A 20,735-nucleotide genomic window follows, 5' to 3' on the forward strand; every position below is an offset into this window, starting at 1 on the left:
GAATACCAGACCACCTGACCTGCTTCCTCAAAAATTGGTATGCAGATCAAGAAGCAACATTTAGAACTGGGCATGGAACAACAGACTGGTTCCAAATCGGGAAAGGAGTGTGTTAAAGCTGCATATTGTCACCTGGCTTATTTAAGTTATATGCAGAGTACTTCATGCAAAATGCCTGGTTGGATGAAGCACAAGCTGGAATCAAGATTGCTGGGAGAAATATCAATAACCTCAGATATGCAGATGACACCACTCTTATGGCAGAAATTGAACAACTAAAGAGCCTCTTGATGAAAGTGAAAAAGAGTGAAAAAGTTGGCTTTAAACTCAACATTCAGAAAACTAAGATCATGGCATCCAGTCCAATTATTTCATGGCAAATAGATGGGGAAACAATGGAAATGGTGACAGATTTTATTTTATTGGGCCCCAAAATCACTGCAGATGGTGACTGAAGCCATGACATTAAAAGACACTTGCTACTTGTGGAAGCCAAGCTATGACCAACCTAGATAGCATATTAAAAAGCAGAGACATTACTTTGCCAACAAAGGTCCATCTAGTCAAGGCTATGGTTTTTCCAATAATCATATATGGATGTGAGAACTGCACTATAAAGAAAGCTGAGCACTGAAGAATTGATGCTTTTGAACTGTGGAATTGGAGAAGACTCTTGAGAGTCCCTTGGACTGCATGGAGATCCAAGTAGTCTATCCTAAAGAAATCAGTCCTAAATATTCATTGGAAGGACTGATGTTGAAGCTGAAAATCCCATTACTTTGGCCACTTGATGTGAAGAACTTGACTCACTAGAAAAGACCCTGATGCTAGGAAAGATTGAGTACAGGAGGAGTAAGGGATGACCGAGGATGAGATGGCTGGATGGCATCACTGACTCGATGTTTGAGTAAGTTTGAGTAAGCTCTGAGAGTTGGTGATGGACAGGGAAACCTGGCATGCTGCAGTCCATGGGGTCAGAAAGAGTCGGACATGACTGAGTGACTGAGCTGAACTGAGTACCATCTGGGAAGCCCACATATAGATACATACATACGTACATACATAGATTCTGCTTTTGTGGTATATGCTTATTATTGGTTCAATTTACTTCTTTGAAATTTAATGAAAACTAAAGTCATAAGTAGTTTAATCAAAGTCTTAGAGCAGTTTTTGCGATAATATATAAATAATTGACATTGTAATATATCTAACTTCTTATCTAGATAAATATTCCAGAACTTCTCTTCATTGTAGGTTTTTTCATATAGGCAAAAAAAAGCTTAATTCAGGAAATGAGAACCAAGAAAAATACCAGAATAATAAGTAGGTTAATAATATTGGTATTGACATTGAAGAATTAAGGAGAGATGACCATTTGTTCTCATGAGCAACTCAAGTGCTAATTCCCTTGGGTTCAAGACTCCCCTTTGTTTGGATGCATTAGATACATGATTATTTTACATTTAACTTACTCTAATGGATTGACAAAATCCATGAGAGTCCTTAATAGTATTTCTGCATGCAGATCAGGAACCCATCTGTAGGTAAGGTGAAACATGCAGTCACAAAGAGAAACATTAAATTACATGTTATACTTTAATATTTTGTCTATAATAAGTGCTCATATATAAATTTATGCAGCATAAAACATATCTTCTGCTTCTAAGATAAAACAGATTTTGTATTCTTTAACAATATCAGTTCAGTCCAGTTGCTCAGTCATGTCTGACTCTTTGCGACCCCATGAATCGCAGCATGCCAGGCCTCCCTGTCCATCACCAACTCCCGGAGTTCGCTCAGACTCACGTCCATCGAGTCAGTGATGCCATCCAGCCATCTCATCCTCTGTCGTCCCCTTCTCCTCCTGCCCCCAATCCTCCCAGCATCAGAGTCTTTTCCAATGAGTCAACTTTTCGCATGAGGTGGCCAAAATACTGGAATTTCAGCTTTAGCATCATTCCTTCCAAAGAAATGCCAGGGCTGATCTCCTTCAGAATGGACTGGTTGGATCTCCTTGTAGTCCAAGGGACTCTCAAGAGTCTTCTCCAACACCACAGTTCAAAAGCATAAATTCTTTGGTGCTCAGCTGTCTTCACAGTCCAACTCTCACATCCATACATGACCACTATGTAGTGGGGTAGAAGATATGTGGCAGGAATAATCCCATGTTAAGGGACAGTTTAATGGAACTTGGTTTGCATGTTCGTGTATCATGTTTCAGAAGCCATTATCTTAACAGCTCTGTCCATATATTTGAGATGAGAGAGAATTTCCTTGAGAGGGAAAGAAAATTTTTAATTCGTGGCCAATTTTTTCTTCCTTTTGAAGGTTTGTTAATGATAATTTGTCAGTAAATTGAGAATGAAATAATTGAAAATCCTAGGATATTTATTTATTTTACAGCCAGTAAATTTGTGTTATCAATTATCATAACTTTAATGACTTTTATTTAACATATACTTTTAAGGTAAATCTTGAAAAACCATTATACTCTATCCTAAAAATTACACACACACACACCAAAAAAAAAAAAAAAAACACCTAGACTTCATTTTCTAAATCATTAAATGCTAAGGTTTTGCCTAGCTAATTGATCTTTGTATGTCTGAGTACCTAGATGACCTAAACAACTGGCCGATTTCATGAAATACATGAACTGTTTAAAAAAATCAGTCAAATGGATTACATAGTAGTGTCAATTGAAAGAAAAATGCACAATGTGGGAGTTAAGGTGTATTCATGGCCTTAACTGGGGACTACAGCCCTGGAGACAGCCTCTCAAGTAGCTCTGAGAAACTGCTCTAAGGAGGTAGAGGAGTAGGCTAGTTTATATGTGATTTTGTTTCTGTTATAGAATTCGATACAGCATACCTCTTAGTGAAAACTATTAGTTATAGAGAATAGAAGTCTCAACTTTATGATCATAGTGTTCTGGGAATATGCAAGAAGTGAAGTTTATTAAAATTCTTCCTGAAATACATGTAACTATCTATGGCTCTGTTTGTCCAAAGCACACAGTCTCTTTTTATTTTCTTTAGCATCCTCTGTTGAAAGCATAGAGTGTACTGAGTCAGTCAAGGAGTATAGTGGATTAATCTTTGCGGACTTGGGTGGAGAGTGGGATCGTCTTTGCTCTTGTTCTGCTGGAGTGCCCCCCTTTTGGTCATAAATTCAAAGTTGGGGAGGCATTTCATGTCCCATAGCCCTAGGAATGTTCATTCCTATGTCAAGGTCAGATTTCATTGATAAACAATCCAAGTGCTATGACTAGGTCCTTCTAATGGTAACCATAAATAGCTCTGGACTACCTGTCTTACTAGTCTGTATGATCCAGGAAATGATTCTCCCTTGTTGTTTCTTCTTACATCTACTATAGCACTACTATAATCATTTTAATTCTATATAGAACTTAATATGCAGTCAGTCATTTCAAGTCTCTTAGTAATCATTACTTTCGTCAGAGACTCAGCAGAATAAGCAGAATATATGTTACATTACCAGAAGTAATAATAAGGTCATAATGGGGATTCATGCACTGAACGGCCAGCATCAAACCAGTTCTTAAGAGATCACCAAGACTAGGGAACAGACTGTTTAAGGCAGAAATCTGATTTTCTTTTTTGTTTTTAATGTGGGTGATTAAATGTGTTCTATTAACAAGTCCAATTAAGTCATTACTCTTAAGTGACTCTTGCCATATAAATCCAGTCCATAGCTGAGGAAAGGCCCCTCCTGATAAGTGGGAAGTTATGGTTTTCTAGTGAAATTTAGCTTATTGTTCTGATTGAGCTTGAATAACTTTGATAGAAAATTCATATTTATGTTAAAATTTTCAAAGGGACCATCCAATCAGAGTGTTAGAAATCTACCAAGGTGAACCAGAAGTATTGGACATAGATAATTGACCGTAGATCAAAACATTAGATTTTTAAAATTTTTCATAGGATTGTGCCTGTGTTAGAAAAACATTTGATTCCTATGTAGAAGTCCCAAGAAATCAAGATCTGCTCTGGTACTTTGGAATAAATATCTGCTTCTGATGCCCTCATCTTCTCTTCCTATTGTGGATGCTGTTTTTCTTCTGTTTGAGCATTTGTGCGAAGGTGAGTTTGAGGCTAGCAATCCTCTCTACAGACAAGTCTGGTTCAGGGACCTTTTTTAAGTGGGAAATATGAATCTAAGAGTCAATTCCCTTTAGTTTTGTTGTGCATAAACAAGCTAAGAGTAGCTGATAAAGGTCTTTCCATCTAGGCGGGAGAGAGTCCTTTAAATAATATATTTTTTCCAGTATATATTCTCTGGAATGTACTTCATGGGGTATCTGATCCTTATCCAAAGACAGATTACTGTGATAAACTTCAGAAACAAGCTTAAAATGTCCTTTTAACAATTCATTTAAACTTTTGTGACACTATAATATATCAACAGGAGCCATTTAGGACTATAAAGGTATATTACTGAAATTTTTTTTTCTATAAAATTATCCTCATTTCCACCAAATACAGCCAAACTAAGACTAATTTAGTAAGTCTGGTTTCAATAAACTTGGCCTGATTATTTATATAAGTGTACCAAGAATAGCAATTGTTTATATAGGCTCTTTAAATTTGGTTGCATTTTTTTTTTAATTATAAACAGTCCCAGACTAAAGTTTATAAGACTTCTCAAAGCCAGGAAAATTATGCCTAGGACTTGCCATCAGATTTACCTATGATACCTATAGATTTGGGTGAATTCCTCTCTTCTCAAGTCCCCCAGATAGCTTGAGAGTCCTTTCTTATTCACCTGATAAGGTTGCTGAAAGAAAAGAAAGTGTTGCTCAGTCAGATCCAACTCTGTGACCCCATGGACTGTAGCCCACTGGGCTCCTCCATCCATGGGATTTTCCAGGCAAGAATACTGGAGTGGGTTGCCATTTCCTTCTCCAGGAGATCTTCCCAACTCAGGGATTGAACCGCAGATCTCCTGCATTGCAGACTGACACTTTACTTTCTGAGCCACCAACCAAGGTTGCCAAGAACCCTGAAAATAAGGGAGTAGGCTGTCACTCTAAGGGGTTTCATGGCTTCATAAAGTCTTTCTTGGGGTTTCGCACGTGGCTCAGTGGTAAAGAATTCGCCTGAGACAAAGCTAGAGGCTCAGGAGACACAGGCTGGATCACTGGGTCAGGAAGATCCCTTGGAGAAGAAAATGGCAACCCACTCCAGTATTCTTGCCAGGATAAGCCCATAGACAGAGAATCCTAGCACACTGCAGTCCATTGGATCATTAAGAGTCGGGTATGGACATGAGCACAACTGAGCAACAGAGCAAGCACATACGCACAAAGTTTGTATTAGTTTTTTAAAGCTGACTGGTTATATCTGATTCTATGTTTATTCTGAAACACAACATTCCAGTCAAAGCTATAATAACATAACCAATGTTTCCATTGTGCCCTGTTAAAAGGAGAACAGATTTTTATTGAACTTATGCAAATAACTTTATTTCCATGAAAATAAGAATAAAAAGTATCCAATTCTGGAGGGATCAGGTAGGAAAAAAAGATAAATGTTTCACTTCTACTTACAAAGGTATAATTTATCAAATGATTGTTAGTCATTGTACAGGAAATATTTCCTTATATCTAGAAAAACAAAGCTAAGCAGTGATATTTTAGACAAAAAGTCTAAAGAGAAAAAATAGTCTAAAAAATTATAACCCTATCATCAGTTCATTCAGTCCTAGGCAATTAATTTTGTTGCTTTCCTGTTAACAATTTTATGAAGTCATCAGTTTGTTCATTAGAATTCTTTAATTTCTTACCCAGTTCTGTAGTATAATCTGAAAGTTGTCAAAAACCTGTAATTGTCTGTAAAGCAATTATCCTTCAATAAAAAATAAATTAATTTAAAAAATACCTGTAATTGTCCCCCAAAAAAGCCCTTTCTATGAATCTTCTTGAAGATGAAGAATTTTCATAAAAGTAATAGAATAAAATAACTATAAATGACAAAAGACTTTTAAAATGGCATCTTTAAGGATCTGATTACTATTGACAAAGAAATTTGGTTATTTCTGTTACATTTTAAGATAATTTGGACTATAAATGATAACATAGGACAACTAAATTTTAGCAATTTCATATAAACTCTAGAATATTTACATTAACAATATTTATTCATACAATATTACCTAAGATTCATCATCATTCATTTAACAATGTTAATCATATAATTAATATATCAAGTAAACCTAAATAATTTAATAACTTTCTCTGTTTTTTTTTTTTTTTTCTTTGATTTTTCTGGGGCTCTCTGAGAAATGCCAACATTAGCAAGAGGTCATAACAGAGAGATTCAAATTCTAGTTTTGCAAAAGTTTATTTTTAATATTAGAATTCTTTCAACCAATTAAGTTCATGTTAATCTTAGCCAGCCCTGACTGTACATCAAATTCTTTCTCAAGATTTCTTTTCCATAAGCCTATAATTTGCATTTTTTGTTTTAGATTTTATCCTTTGAGTTCTCTTTTTTCTTTTTCTCTTAGACTGTCTTTTGAAAATAATTACTTTGTTTTCCCTTAATAGAATGCATTTCCTTTCTATTTACCCTTTTAAAAGTTTTTTTGCATATGAAAACATTTTCTTTATTTTAGTGGTTCTAATTTCACATATTAATCATAATTTTCAAACCTTAAGAACTCCATCTTTAGTGAAAACCAAGAAAAAACAGTTGTGAACTATCACATTAGCATGCCTGATTGTCAAACTTATGAACATATTCCGTTACCTCTAGAAACACACATTTTTCCACAATGTAATTTTTTCTCCAATGTGGTACAAGACATGTGCCCAGTGAACCAAACATCTTTATTTTTTTTTGTAAGAATATGAAATTTGAGATTTTAATTGCTAAGCAAGTATAAATTTTCCTGTATTTTATTTGGAAATAATCTAGACAGTTGATCAATCCCTATCATTTAACTTAGTAAAACTCTAAAGTTTCAAGTTACCAGAAGATCTAGAGAAACTATCTTTAAGTAGAAATAGAGTAAGACATAAACGTTCTTAGCATTCACCTAAAAATCATGCTTGCATTGAAATTTCTTTATGAAAATATCATTTTTCTTGCTGACAAATTTTGTTAGTGGTAACATGATCTTTTTTGACATTCAGCAAACATAGATACAATAATGTTGTCATGCTATTGGTTTTTTACTTAAACCAATAAGCTTGTTTCTATTGGGTAATGATTAATCCTCAATCATGTGATCTTAAAAAAAATTGGGTTAACTTGTATTTCTGAGAATTTCTTGAAGCACTTCATTATATTTAAGCCAATTAAATAGGTCTCTCTTACAGTTTAATTTTTATAAAACATTACCAAAGGTAGAAACATATAATATTCTATAATATATACACAGACATATAATCAGAGATCTCACAGCTTCATTTTAAAACTTAAGACATGAATCTGGTATTACAATATAAAACTCACTAGTTTATAATAACTGTTGGAATGAGTTTATTCTTGGAGTTTACTCTTGGATAAAAGCTAACCCCCTTTTTTTTTTTTCAATCTCAGAAATTAGAGATGGTCTAGATAAGAGTTTCTGAGAAGACCTGGTAGAACATTTACATCTCAAAGACTCAGGGAGATCATTGTAAGCTCTTCCTAGAAGGACTTTTGTTCCCTTAGGGTAAGAATTTTGAAAGAATATTATACAAAGCCAGCTTTTTCTCTAACTGCATATGTAAAAGCCACTGTTGGAATGTCAGGAGAGTCCCATCAAGACCTTTTTCAGGATGAAGTTTTCTTAATTTCCAAACTACTTGCAAGTATAAGCTTATATATATATATATATATATATATATATATATATATATATATATATATATATATATGAACCTGGCAGGATATGAGTCAAAGGTTTATCTGACACCACTTTCTTCTGCTTTGAAGCCTTTGTTTCCCATTTAAATGTCAGTTTGTCAGAATAAAAGACTGCATGGTGGGCTGGTATGCTGTTTGGCTTAACACCTCTAGGAGGCACCCTGGATTCATCTCAGCTCTTTCACATGTCTGTTTCTCCCTCTGGCTGTATAAAATTTCCATGGATATTTGGAACACTGGATGACCAATGTTATATGTGTCCCCAAAGCCAGTGTCTTTGAATTAAGTAGTGGGTCTCCTCATGGGACCATTGCATGGTGTGAGGGCTTGCCCTTGCCACTGTCATAACTTTCCCAGTTGACTAAGAAAGCTGTAACTGGTTGGGAAAAGCTGTGTCTCTTATCTTTGGAGCTGAAAGTGCTCACATGGTAACTTATTCAGACAAACTCTGCTTAAAGTATTCAAGAAAAGATGCCAATCAAGCCTCCTATGTAATCATCCAGTCCAAACTACTCTGTGTATTTCAACTGAGCAAGCTCCCAACCTCTCTCAACTGGAATAACCCACTCAGTAGCTTTTAACTGAGCAAAATCTTCCCATTGTCTTTCATCCGGGTAACCTAGTTACCTCTTCTTGAATATAAGTTGAAGGAAAACTTACTCTTAATGGCAAGGAGTTTAACAATCACCAAAAAAAAAAAAAACCTTAAGAACTGTGAATCAACACAGGAGATCCAAGACCTAGGAGAGACTAACCCAGTTGTCTAGATTCCCTGAGGGTGTAGATTAGCACAAAGGGCCTTTTCTGGAGGGTCAAGGCCCCAGATAGAGTTCAGGCAAATGAGACAAGTATATTCTGAGTCCCTTAGTGGTCACCAAAATTTTCACTGAAAGACAAATGCACAACATTCATGTTGTGAGTATAGCTTTATCCAGGGTCTGAATGATAACTATAGCCCAGGAGATAGCCTCTTAGATAACTCTAAGGAACTGCTACAAAGATGTAGTGGTGAAAGCTAGTTTATATGTGACTTAAAGGGACTATTTCATGCAAAGATGGGCTCAATAAAGGACAGAAATGGTATGGACCAAACAAGCAGAAGATATTAAGAAGAGGTGGAAGAATACACAAAGAACTGTACAAAAAAGATCTTCATTACCCAGATAATCACGATGGTGTGATCACTCACCTAGAGCCAGGCATCCTAGAATGTGAAGTCAAGTGGGCCTTAGGAAGCATCACTATGAACAAAGCTAGTGGAGGTGATGGAATTCCAGTTGAGCTATTTCAAATCCTGAAAGATGATGCTGTGAAAGTGCTATACTCAATATGCCAGCAAATCTGGAAAACTCAGCAGTGGCCACAGGACTGGCAAAGGTCAGTTTTCATTCCAATCCCAAAGAAAGGCAATGCCAAAGAATGCTCAAACTACCACACAATTGCACTCATCTCACACACTAGCAAAGTAATGCTCAAAATTCTCCAAGTCAGGCTCAACAATACATGAACTGTGAACTACCAGTTGTTCAAGCTGGTTTTAGAAAAGGCAGAAGAACCAGAGATCAAATTGTCAACATCTGCTGGATTATCAAAAAAGCAAGAGAGTTCCAGAAAAACATTTCTGCTTTATTGACTATGCCAAAGCCTTTGACTGTGTGGATCACAATAAACTGTGGAAAATTCTTAAAGAGATGGGAGTACCAGATCACCTGACCTGCCTCTTGAGAAATCTGTATGCAGGTCAGGAAGCAACAGTTAGAACTGGACTTGGAACAACAGACTGGTTCCGAATAGGAAAAGGTGTACATCAAGGCTGTATACTGTCACCCTGCTTATTTAACTTATATGCAGAGTACATCATGAGAAACGCTGGGCTGCATGAAGCACAAGCTGGAATCAAGATTGCAGGGAGAAGTATCAGTAACCTCAGATATGGAGGAGACACCACTCTTATGGCAGAAAGTGAAGAAGAACTAAAGAGCCTCTTGATGAAAGTGAAAGAGGAGAGTGAAAAAGTTGGCTTAAAGCTCAACATTCAGAAAACTAAGATCATGGCATCTGGTTGCATCACTTCATGGCAAATAGATGGGGAAACAGTGGAAACAGAGGCAAGACTTTCTTTTTTCAGGCTCCAAAATCACTGCAGATGGTGATTGCAACCATGAAATTAAAAGACTCTTGCTCCTTGGGAGGAAAGTTATGACCAAACTAGACAGGATATTAAAAAGCAGAGACATTACATTGCCAACAAAGGTCTGTCTAGTCAAAGCTATGCTTTTTCTAGTTAGTCATGTGTGGATGTGAGAGTTGGACTGTGAACAAAGCTGAACACTGAAGAATTGATGCTTTTGAACTATGGTGTTAGAGAAGACTCTTGAGAGTCCCTTGCACTGCAAGGAGATCCTACCAGTCCTTCCTAAAGGAAATCAGTCCTGAATATTCATTGCAAAAACTGATGTTGAAGCTGAAACTCCAGTACTTCAGCCACCTGATGCGAAGAACTGACTCATTTGAAAAAACCCCGATGCTGGGAAAGATTGAAGGCAGGAGGAGAAGGGGACAACAGTGGATGAGATGGTTGAATGGCATCATTGACTCAATGGACGTAAGTCTGAGTAAACTCCAGGAGTTGGTGATAGACAGGGAGGCCTGGCGTGCTGCAGTCCATGGGGTCACTGAGAGTCAGACACGACTGAGTGAACTGAACTGAACTTTTGTTGTTAGGTAATGCAGTCAGCATGCATCTTGGTAGAAACCTACCGCTAGTCACAAAAAACAGAAATCTCAATGTAATGATTGTATTGCTTTTATGTATTGGAAGATGTTAAGAAGTGTGATTTATTGGAATTCTTTCTGAAGTGCATGTGACTGTGTAAGGGTCTGTTTGTCCAAACCACAAGCATTCTGTCATTGTCTTTAATTTCCTCTGTCTGAAACATTGAGTTCACTGTCAGTCAGCAACTACAGTGGGTTAATCTTTGTAAAGTTGAATGGAGAGCAAAATACTCTTTGCTCTTCTTTTGTTTGCCATATCTTTGGTAGAAAAATAAGTAGTGAAAAATGTGCACTTCTGAAGCCTTATTTTTATTGTTGTGATACGAATGCTTGTATTTTGGTTTCCCCCATGTAATTTGGTAGTAAATAAAATAAGCAATCTCAAACATGAATGATAGTATTAAAAAACATGGGCTTAGACTATAAAGCAATGCTATTCTCTAACATAGACACACCCAGAGAAGCATACAGACATGAATACAAGCCCTTTGTTGTATAGGGGACCATCTAAGGTGTTTATTTTTTCTTTTTCCATTTTTTTAACTAGAGTCTTCAGTTTAATATCTGAGTGTTCTCTGTGTTTTATGCAAATTAGATAATCACAAGTTTTAGATTTAGTGATAACTAAAGCAGTTGCTTATACAGTACTGTAAATTATCAGTCTAAAAAAATAGAAAATCTACCTAGGTTACTAAAAAATGATATATTCAAAATAACTGGATAACTAATACCTTTTAAATATTGTAGATTTGTGTTTTTGTAGAATAAGTTATAAGTTTCTAATTTAAGGTGAAAAATGTCCTCAGAGTTGTAGTGGAGATTGATTTTTTTAATATTTTTAAAATACTAGCTGGTTCTGAATCCAAAGATTAATACTGATTATGACTAGAATGTAATCAAAGTTAGTTCAGTTCAGTTCAGTCGCTCAGTTGTGTCTGACTCTTAGCGACCCCATAGACTCCAGGACTCCCAGTCCATCACCAACTCCCGGAGTTTACTCAAACTCATGTGCATTGAGTTGGTGATGCCATCCAACTGTCTCATCCTCTGTGGTCCCTTTTTCCTCCCGCCTTCAATCTTTCCTAGCACCAGGGTCTTTTCAAACGAGTCAGTTCTTCACATCAGGTGGCCAAAGTATTGGATTTTCAGCTTCAACATCAGTCCTTCCAATGAATATTCAGGACTGATTTCCTTTAGGAAGGACTGGTTGGATCTCCTTGCAGTCCAAGGGACTCTCAAGAGTCTTCTCCAACACCACAGTTCAAAAGCATCAATTCTTCAGCACTCAGCTTTCTTTATAGTCCAACTCTCACATCCATGCATGACTATTAGAAAAACCATAGCCTTGACTAGACGAACCTTTGTTGGCAAAGTAATGCCTCTGCTTTTTAATATGCTGTCTAGTTTGGTCATAACTTTTCTTCCAAGGAGTAAGCACCTTTTAATTACATGGCTGCAATCACCATTTGCAGTGATTTTGGAGCCTGAAAAAAGAAAGTCTGACACTGTTTCCCCATCTATTTGCCATGAAGTGATGCAACCGGATGCCATGATCTTAGTTTTCTGAATGTTGAGCTTTAAGCCAACTTTTTCACTCTCCTCTTTCACTTTCATCAAGAGGCTCTTTAGTTCTTCTTCACTTTCTGCCATAAGAGTGGTGTCTCCTCCATATCTGAGGTTACTGATACTTCTCCCTGCAATCTTGATTCCAGCTTGTGCTTCATGCAGCCCAGCGTTTCTCATGATGTACTCTGCATATAAGTTAAATAAGCAGGGTGACAGTATACAGCCTTGATGTACACCTTTCCCGATTCGGAACCAGTCTGTTGTTCCAAGTCCAGTTCTAACTGTTGCTTCCTGACCTGCATACAGATTTCTCAAGAGGCAGGTCATGTGGTCTACTATTCCCATCTCTTTCAGAATTTTCCAAAGTTAAGGACCACCGATAATTTGTTTTTTATTGTGAAAATTATCTCTGCATTAACCAATTTGCTCAAAGCCTTCTTCAAACAGTGATCCCATGTAATTAAGAAAGATATCACAAACATAGAGACAGCATACATTTTACAGAATATTTGTTCTGCCAGTAACTTGGTTACATTGTACATGAACATTTTCCTTATTCCCATTCTTTCTCTCTCTTATGTCTTCCTTTTTTTCATCTTTTTAGAAAACTTTGTTCAATTATTCAAGGAATAATTTTTATCATTTATGTGTGCTAGACCTTGGAGCTCTACAAAGGAATAGATAGACTTGGTTTTAATTTAAGAGCTTCCACTATAATTTACGGAGAAGACAATGGCACCCCACTCTAGTACTCTTGCCTGGAAAATCCCATGGATGGAGGAGCCTGGTGGGCTGCAGTCCATGGGGTCACTAAGAGTCGGACACGACTGAGCGACTTCACTTTCACTTTTCACTTTCATGCATTGGAGAAGGAAATGGCAACCCATTCCGGTGTTCTTGCCTGGAGAATCCCAGGGACGGGGGAGCCTGGTAGGCTGCCATCTCTGGGGTTGCACAGAGTCGGACATGACTGAAGTAACTTAGCAGCAGCAGCAGCAGCAGTATAATTTAGGTATTTTTGGTATGATATGGTGACAATACAGTATAGTACCTGCTACAATAGCTGTTATGTAGGGTGCTTATTAGTTTTTTTTTTTATTACTTCTGTAACAAATTACCACAAATTTTATGACTTAAAACAATGCAAATTTATTACCTTACATTTCTCTTTGTCTGAAGTCAGAGATTTTACAGGACTATTAACAAGATGTTGTCAAGATAGGATTTTTTTTTTTTCTAGAAGGTTTAGCGGAACATGTTTTCTTTCCCAGCTTCTAGGAGCTGCTTACATTCCTTGTTTATGGTTCTTTTCCTCCAAAGTCTTGAAATTCAGTAACATTGTATGCCTTTGATTATTCTATCACACTTATATCCCCTCTGACTCTACTCAACCTGGAAAAGTTCTCTGAATTTGAGATCATGTGATTATGTTGAACCCAACCAGATAATTCAAAATGATCTCATCCCAACATCCATAATCTTAGTTACATCTACAAAGTTTATTTTACCATAGATGTTTAGTTGTTCTAGGGATTAGGATGTAAACGTTCTTGGAGAGCCAGCATTCTGCCCATCAGATGCTACCCAAGTCCAGAAGAATACCTCTTCTAGAACGGAGATAAAGAGTGTGTTCAAGGATGACTTTCTGGAGGAGTAATTCCAGTTTGGACCTAAAGGACAGGTAGTCATTAACTAGGCTATATAGAGAGGGTAGAACTGGTGACCATTCCTGGAATAGAACATGCAAAGACCAGAAGTTAAATGAGTGGCTTTTAGGAACTAAAAATTCTCAGTATTATTTTTAATAATACTGTCATGTTAAAAATAATACTGAGAATTTTTAGTATGACACAAGCAGAGTGGTGCAGCATATTTGTGAGACAAATATCAACAGACCCAATCCTATGGAACTTTGGTGACCAAAGTGAAGAATCTAGACTTTATTCCATGAATGGTGTAAACCACTGGAAACTTTTAAGTAGATGAATGATATGATCAAGTTTCTAACTTTGTAAGTTGGTCCTGGCTGAAGTGCAGGGAAAAGATTGAAGGGAATGAGTTATGGTGGCCATAAAATCTTGAAAGCAGCCAGTATAGTGATTTAAGCTGGGAATTTGGTGGAGGGCTAAATATGAGTATTGGTAGAACTGGGAAATGTAGAAGGAGAAGGAAAAGTTATGATGGTCAGAGTGAGTGAGTGTTGCTGTTGCCAGGTTGACTTTGACTGATCCTTTAGGTGTAGATTTTCAGTCTGCGGCCCTGAAGTTTGAGTAAGAAATCTGAGCTGAAGTTAATAATTAAGGACTTAAGGGGTACAGAGGATTATGCTCTTTGTGAGGATAAGAAAAGAGAGTGTCAGTCTATGCCTTTGGAAACCCATTAGTTAAGAGAGGTACAGAGGGAGAAGAATTCAACAAATAGATGAACAGAAAATGATATGCCCAGAAAGATGGTGGGGGTGTGAAGCAGAGGTGAGGGACAGAAAGGTAAGGTGTGAAAGGACATTTCAAGAATGATGGTGTAGTCAATGCTCCAAGGCTATCATTGACTATCAAGTCTGAAAGATAAAAAGTAAAAGATAGTTCAGGATGTTATTACTCCGGCAAGAGTTAGCAGTTTTAAGGAATAGGTAGACTGAAAATGTAGAGTTAAGTGTGTTGAGAAGAGAATGGACACATAAAAGATGGAGAAAACTGTGCTTTTTGGACATGTGAGAAGCACTAGATACTTGGGTATGTTGAATGCTGATAAGAAGGTGTTAATCCTCCTCACCCACTGATATGTCTCCCATGCAGTAAATGCTCACAGCAGAGATAGAGGGAGTGCTCCTCAAACTTATTCTCAGTAAGTGGCCCTAATGGTAGATGCAAGAAATATATCCCCCTGGAGAGACAGTGATGTGTCCAAAGCTTCTACAAGATCTTTCATAACCTATAGGAATCCTTATTTATTGAGTCCAGAAGCATCACAGAAGAGATACAGCTGGTCCTCCAGGTGACAACTGTAGAATTATTGTGTGTAATGTAAACTATCTGGAGCCTCTCTGATAGCTCATCTGGTAAAGAATCCACATGCAACATAGGCTCTCACGTTTGATTCCTGGGTCAGGAAGATCCACTGGAGAAGGGATAGACTACCCATTCCAGTATTCATGGGCTTCCCTAGTGACTCTGAGGGTCAAAAATCCACTTGCAATGAGGGAGACCTGGGTTCAATCCCCGGGCTGGGAAGATCCCCTGGAGGAGGACATGGCAACCTACTCCAGTAGTCTTTCCTGGAGAATGCCCATGGACAGGGGAGCCTGGCAGGTTATAGTTCATGGGGTTGCAAAGAGTTGGACATGACTGAGCAACACAGCACATGTAAACTGTTTCACAATGAGAAAGTAATCTATGTATCATCAACTTATAGCAAGCATTTCCAAAACAGCCATTTATGACTGGAAATAGATTAATAAAGCTCCCTACTATTTAAAATAACCAGCCGTGACTCTCACTAATGGCCCACTAATGAAGAAACAAAGAAAAAGTATTAAATCTGGGAAAACTTAAAAATCTAGAGGAAGTGTGTTAGTAGCAAAGTTGAGTCAAGTTACAGACTGTCTTAGAATCCATTAAACATAATTATCAAGTACTCACAGCTTTGAAAAATGACTCTGCATTGTCATTACTCAAAAGTTGGGACTACACCTAAAAGGTCCATAAAAGTCAACTGGTAATGTTAGGTCATATTCTAAAATCTTTGAGTTAAAAAGGTCTCTCAAAGTGCAAGTCATATCTTTTTCTCAGATTAAATTACCCAACTTGCTTTGAGCATTTATTTCAATATATTGTTTCTGTCAGCATTTCTGAGTTCCTGATAACAGGAATCAAAATAAATTACACTTTGTCCGCCACACCCCAGGTGACACCCAGGCTAACTCCAAGGCCATTGTCTGGGAGGATATAATTTTTTTCCTTGAATAAACAAACTATTTTTTTAAAAGTCACTTGAAAAAAAGGCAGAGTTATACTTACCCCATTTTGTTCACTTCCCTGGAAACCATTACTTTCAAGGAAAATGGAGACAAGGTAGTCAGTTTTTATCAACAAATTATAAAGACATCAATATAAATCAACAAGAATTTTTCTAGTTGTCAAGCCACTGTAGCAATTTTTTCTAAATATTTTTTGCCACTCTCCAATATGAAGCCTTTTTTCCCCCCAGTTAACTTAAATTTCAAAGTTGCTGTGGGAATTGCTTCATTGTCCTAGGATTTACTTCTGTGTTAAAGGAAAAAAAAGTGGAAAAAAAAAAAAAAAAGGCTTTATTTGACTTAATTGCTTAAGAGCTTTGAAATGTGAACAACTTAGCAAAACAACAGATGTGAAATTAACACATCCATGTCTCTTGTTGGAACAGGGAAAAGCAGAAAGAAGGAGAAATGCCAGGATGCTGACTTGTACCCTCTAGTGGAAACAGAACCATGTCCTTGTGATGTGTTTACATCTCATCCTTATGGAAACTGGTCAGATTGCATCCTTCCTGAGAGCAGAAAGGAGCCTCATAGAGGACTGCGGCTACAAGGAGATACCAAAGAATGTGGACAAGGCCTGCGCTTTAGAGCAGTAGCCTGCTCTGATAAAAATGGAAGGCCTGTTGACCCTGTCCACTGCAACAGTTCTGGTAAGGAAATGGGTGAGGAGTAACCCATGAGAATACTGACATGTAGCCCAGGATGTGTGTCCCAGGTCTAGAACTCATAACCTTGTTTCTTAATATTTGCTTCAGTTTTCCTTTGTCAAAAACACACTGCCTCTCATTAAGCATGAATATAGGAAATGTACATATACAGTGGTTATCTGGAATGTGAGTGTTCGGATCTTTGACTCACGTCTCTCTATACTTCTATGTGTGAGCACAGGCTTTCTCTGAGAGAGCCAAACCTAACACAAATGAATATATTTTATGCTGTTTATTGGTGCCTTAATCACTTATATAGAAGGCATCAGACCTTCAGTGTCTCATAAGGGTGTTGACAAAATACCAATGAAAAAGTTAATACTAAATGTTGTACAGTACAGTGTGTAAGTACACGTAAATTAAGACTAGAATTATAGAAAAGAAATTAGGCAAGCTGGAGGAATTTTTGAAACTTTAAACAGGGAGTTCAGTTCAGTTCAGCTCAGTCGCTTAGTCGTGTCCGACTCTTTGCGACCCCATGAATCACAGCACACCAGGCCTCCCAGTCCATCACCAACTCCCAGAGTTCACTCAGACTCACGTCCATCGAGTCAGTGATGCCATCCAGCCATCACATCCTCTCTCGTCCCCTTCTCCTCCTGCCCCCAATCCCTCCCAGCATCAGAGTCTTTGCCAATGAGTCAACTCTTCACATGAGGTGGCCAAAGTACTGGAGTTTCAGCTTTAGCATCATTCCTCCAAAGAAATCCCAGGGCTGAGCTCCTTCAGAATGGATTGGTTAGATCTCCTTGCAGTCCAAGGGACTCTCAAGAGTCTTCTCCAACACCACAGTTCAAAAGCATCAGTTCTTTGGCGCTCAGCCTTCTTCACAGTCCACCTCTCACATACATACAAGACCACAGGAAAAACCATAGCCTTGACTAGATGGACCTTTGTTGGCAAAGTAATGTCTCTGCTTTTGAATATGCTATCTAGGTTGGTCATAACTTTCCTTCCAAGGAGTAAGCTTCTTTTAATTTAATGGCTGCAATCACCATCTGCAGTGATTTTGGAGCCCCAAAAAATAAAGTCTGACACTGTTTCCACTGTTTCCCCGTCTATTTCCCATGAAGTGATGGGACAGGATGCCATGATCTTCGTTTTCTGAATGTTGAGCTTTAAGCCAACTTTTTCACTCTCCACTTTCACTTTCATCAAGAGGCTCTTTAGTTCCTCTTCACTTTCTGCCATAAGGGTGGTGTCATCTGCATATCTGAGGTTATTGATATTTTTCCCGGCAATCTTGATTCCAGCTTGTGCTTCTTCCAGTCCAGCATTTCTCATGATGTACTCTGCATAGAAGTTAAATAAACAGGGTGACAATATACAGCCTTGACGTACTCCTTTTCCTATTTGGAACCAGTCTGTTGTTCCATGTCCAGTTCTAACTGTTGCTTCCTGACCTGCATACAACTTTCTCAAGAGGCAGGTCAGGTGGTCTGGTATTCCCATCTCTTTCAGAATTTTCCACAGTTTATTGTGATCCACACAGTCAAAGACTTTGGCATAGTCAATAAAGCAGAAATAGATGTTCTTCTGGAACTCTCTTGCTTTTTCCATGATCCAGCGGATGTTGGCAATTTGATCTCTGGTTCCTCTGCCTTTTCTAAAACCAGTTTGAACATCAGGAAGTTGACGGTTCACATATTGCTGAAGCCTGGCTTGGAGAATTTTGAGCATTACTTTCCTAGCATGTGAGATGAGTGCAATTGTGTGATAGTTTGAGCATTCTTTGGCATTGCCTTTCTTTGGGATTGGAATGAAAACTGACCTTTTCCAGTCCTGTGGCCACTGCTGAGTTTTCCAAATTTGCTGGCATATTGAGTATAGCACTTTCACAGCATCATCTTTCAGGATTTGAAATAGCTCAACTGGAATTCCATCACCTCCACTAGCTTTGTTCGTAGTGATGCTTCCTAAGGCCCACTTGACTTCACATTCCAGGATGTCTGGCTCTAGGTCAGTGATCACACCATCGTGATTATCTGGGTCATGAAGATCTTTTTTGTACAGTTCTTCTGTGTATTCTTGCCACCTCTTCTTAATATCTTCTGCTTCTGTTAGGTCCATACCATTTCTGTCCTTTATCGAGCCCATCTTTGCATGAAATGTTCCCTTGGTATCTCTAATTTTCTTGAAGAGATCTCTAGTCTTTCCCATTCTGTTGTTTTCCTCTATTTCTTTGCATTGATTGCTAAAGAAGGCTTTCTTATCTCTTCTTGCTATTCTTTGGAACTCTGTATTCAGATGCCTATATCTTTCCTTTTCTCCTTTGCTTTTCACTTCTCTTCTTTCCACAGCTATTTGTAAGGCCTCCCCAGACAGCCATTTTGCTTGTTTGCATTTCTTTTCCATGGGAATGGTCTTGATCCCTGTCTCCTGTACAATGTCACGAACCTCATTCCATAGTTCATCAGGCACTCTATCTATCAGATCTGAGTGCTTAAATCTATTTCTCACTTCCACTGTATAATCATAAGGGATTTGATTTAGGTCATACCTGAATGGCCTAGTGGTTTTCCCTACTTTCTTCAATTTAAGTCTGAATTTGGCAATAAGGAGTCATGATCTGAGCCACAGTCAGCTCCTGGTCTTATTTTTGTTGACTGTATAGAGCTTCTTCATCTTTGGCTGCAAATAATGTAATCACTCTGATTTCAGTGTTGACCATCTGGTGATGTCCATGTGTAGAGTCTTCTCTTGTGTTGTTGGAAGAGGGTGTTTGCTATGACCAGTGCATATTCTTGGCAAAACTCTTATTAGTCTTTGCCCTGCTTCATTCCATATTCCAAGGCCAAATTTGCCTGTTACTCAGGTGTTTCTTGACTTGCTACTTTTGCATTCCAGTCCCCTATAATGAAAAGGACATCTTTTTTTGGGTGTTAGTTCAAAAAGTCTTGTAGGTCTTCATATAACCGTTCAACTTCAGCTTCTTCAGCATTACTGGTTGGGGCATAGGCTTGGATTACTGTGATATTGAATGTTTTGCCTTGGAAACGAACAGAGATCATTCTGTCATTTTTGAGATTGCATCCAAGTACTGCATTTTGGACTCTTTTGTTGACCATGATGACTACTCCATTTCTTCTGAGGGATTCCCGCCTGCAGTAGTAGATATAATGGTCATCTGAGTTAAATTCACCCATTCCAGTCCATTTTCATTCACTGATTCCTAGAATGTCTAGATTCACTCTTGCCATCTCTTGTTTGACCACTTCCAATTTGCCTTGATTCATGGACCTGACATTCTAGGTTCCTATGCAATATTGCTCTTTACAGCATCAGACCTTGCTTCCATCACCAGTCACATCCACAGCTGGGTATTATTTTTGCTTTGACTCCATCCCTTCATTCTTTCTGGAGTTATTTCTCCACTGATTTCCAGTAGCATATTGGGCCCCTACTGATCTGGGGAGTTCCTCTTTCAGTATCCTATCATTTTGCCATTTCATACTGTTCATGGGGTTCTCAAGGCAAGAATACTGAAGTGGTTTGCCATTCCCTTCTCCAGTGGACCACATTCTGCCAGATCTCTCCACCATGACCCACCTGTCTTGGGTTGCCCCACGGGCATGGCTTAGTTTCATTGAGTTAGACAAGGCTGTGGTCCTAGTGTGATTAGATTGACTAGTTTTCTGTGAGTATGGTTTCATTGTGTCTGCCCTCTGATGCCCTCTTGCAACACCTAACATCTTACTTGGATTTCTCTTACCTTGGGCGTGGGGTATCTCTTCACAGCTGATCCAGCAAAGCGCAGCCGCTGCTCCTTACCTTGGATGAGGGTTATCTCCTCACCGC

At 38.1% G+C, this 20,735-nt stretch overlaps 1 protein-coding gene across 1 annotated transcript in view; it reads left to right on the top strand.

Moving 5' to 3' along the window:
* The window catches only part of THSD7B (thrombospondin type 1 domain containing 7B), a 926,619-nt gene that overhangs the window by 610,866 nt on the left and 295,018 nt on the right, over positions 1–20,735 (top strand). Inside the window, exon 13 of the mRNA XM_070380583.1 lies at positions 16,617–16,880. Coding sequence (XP_070236684.1) covers positions 16,617–16,880 — 264 coding nt within the window. The remainder of the gene's footprint in view (positions 1–16,616; positions 16,881–20,735) is intronic.

This window comes from Bos mutus, chromosome 2, assembly GCF_027580195.1.
Source record: "Bos mutus isolate GX-2022 chromosome 2, NWIPB_WYAK_1.1, whole genome shotgun sequence".
NCBI lineage: Eukaryota > Metazoa > Chordata > Mammalia > Artiodactyla > Bovidae > Bos > Bos mutus.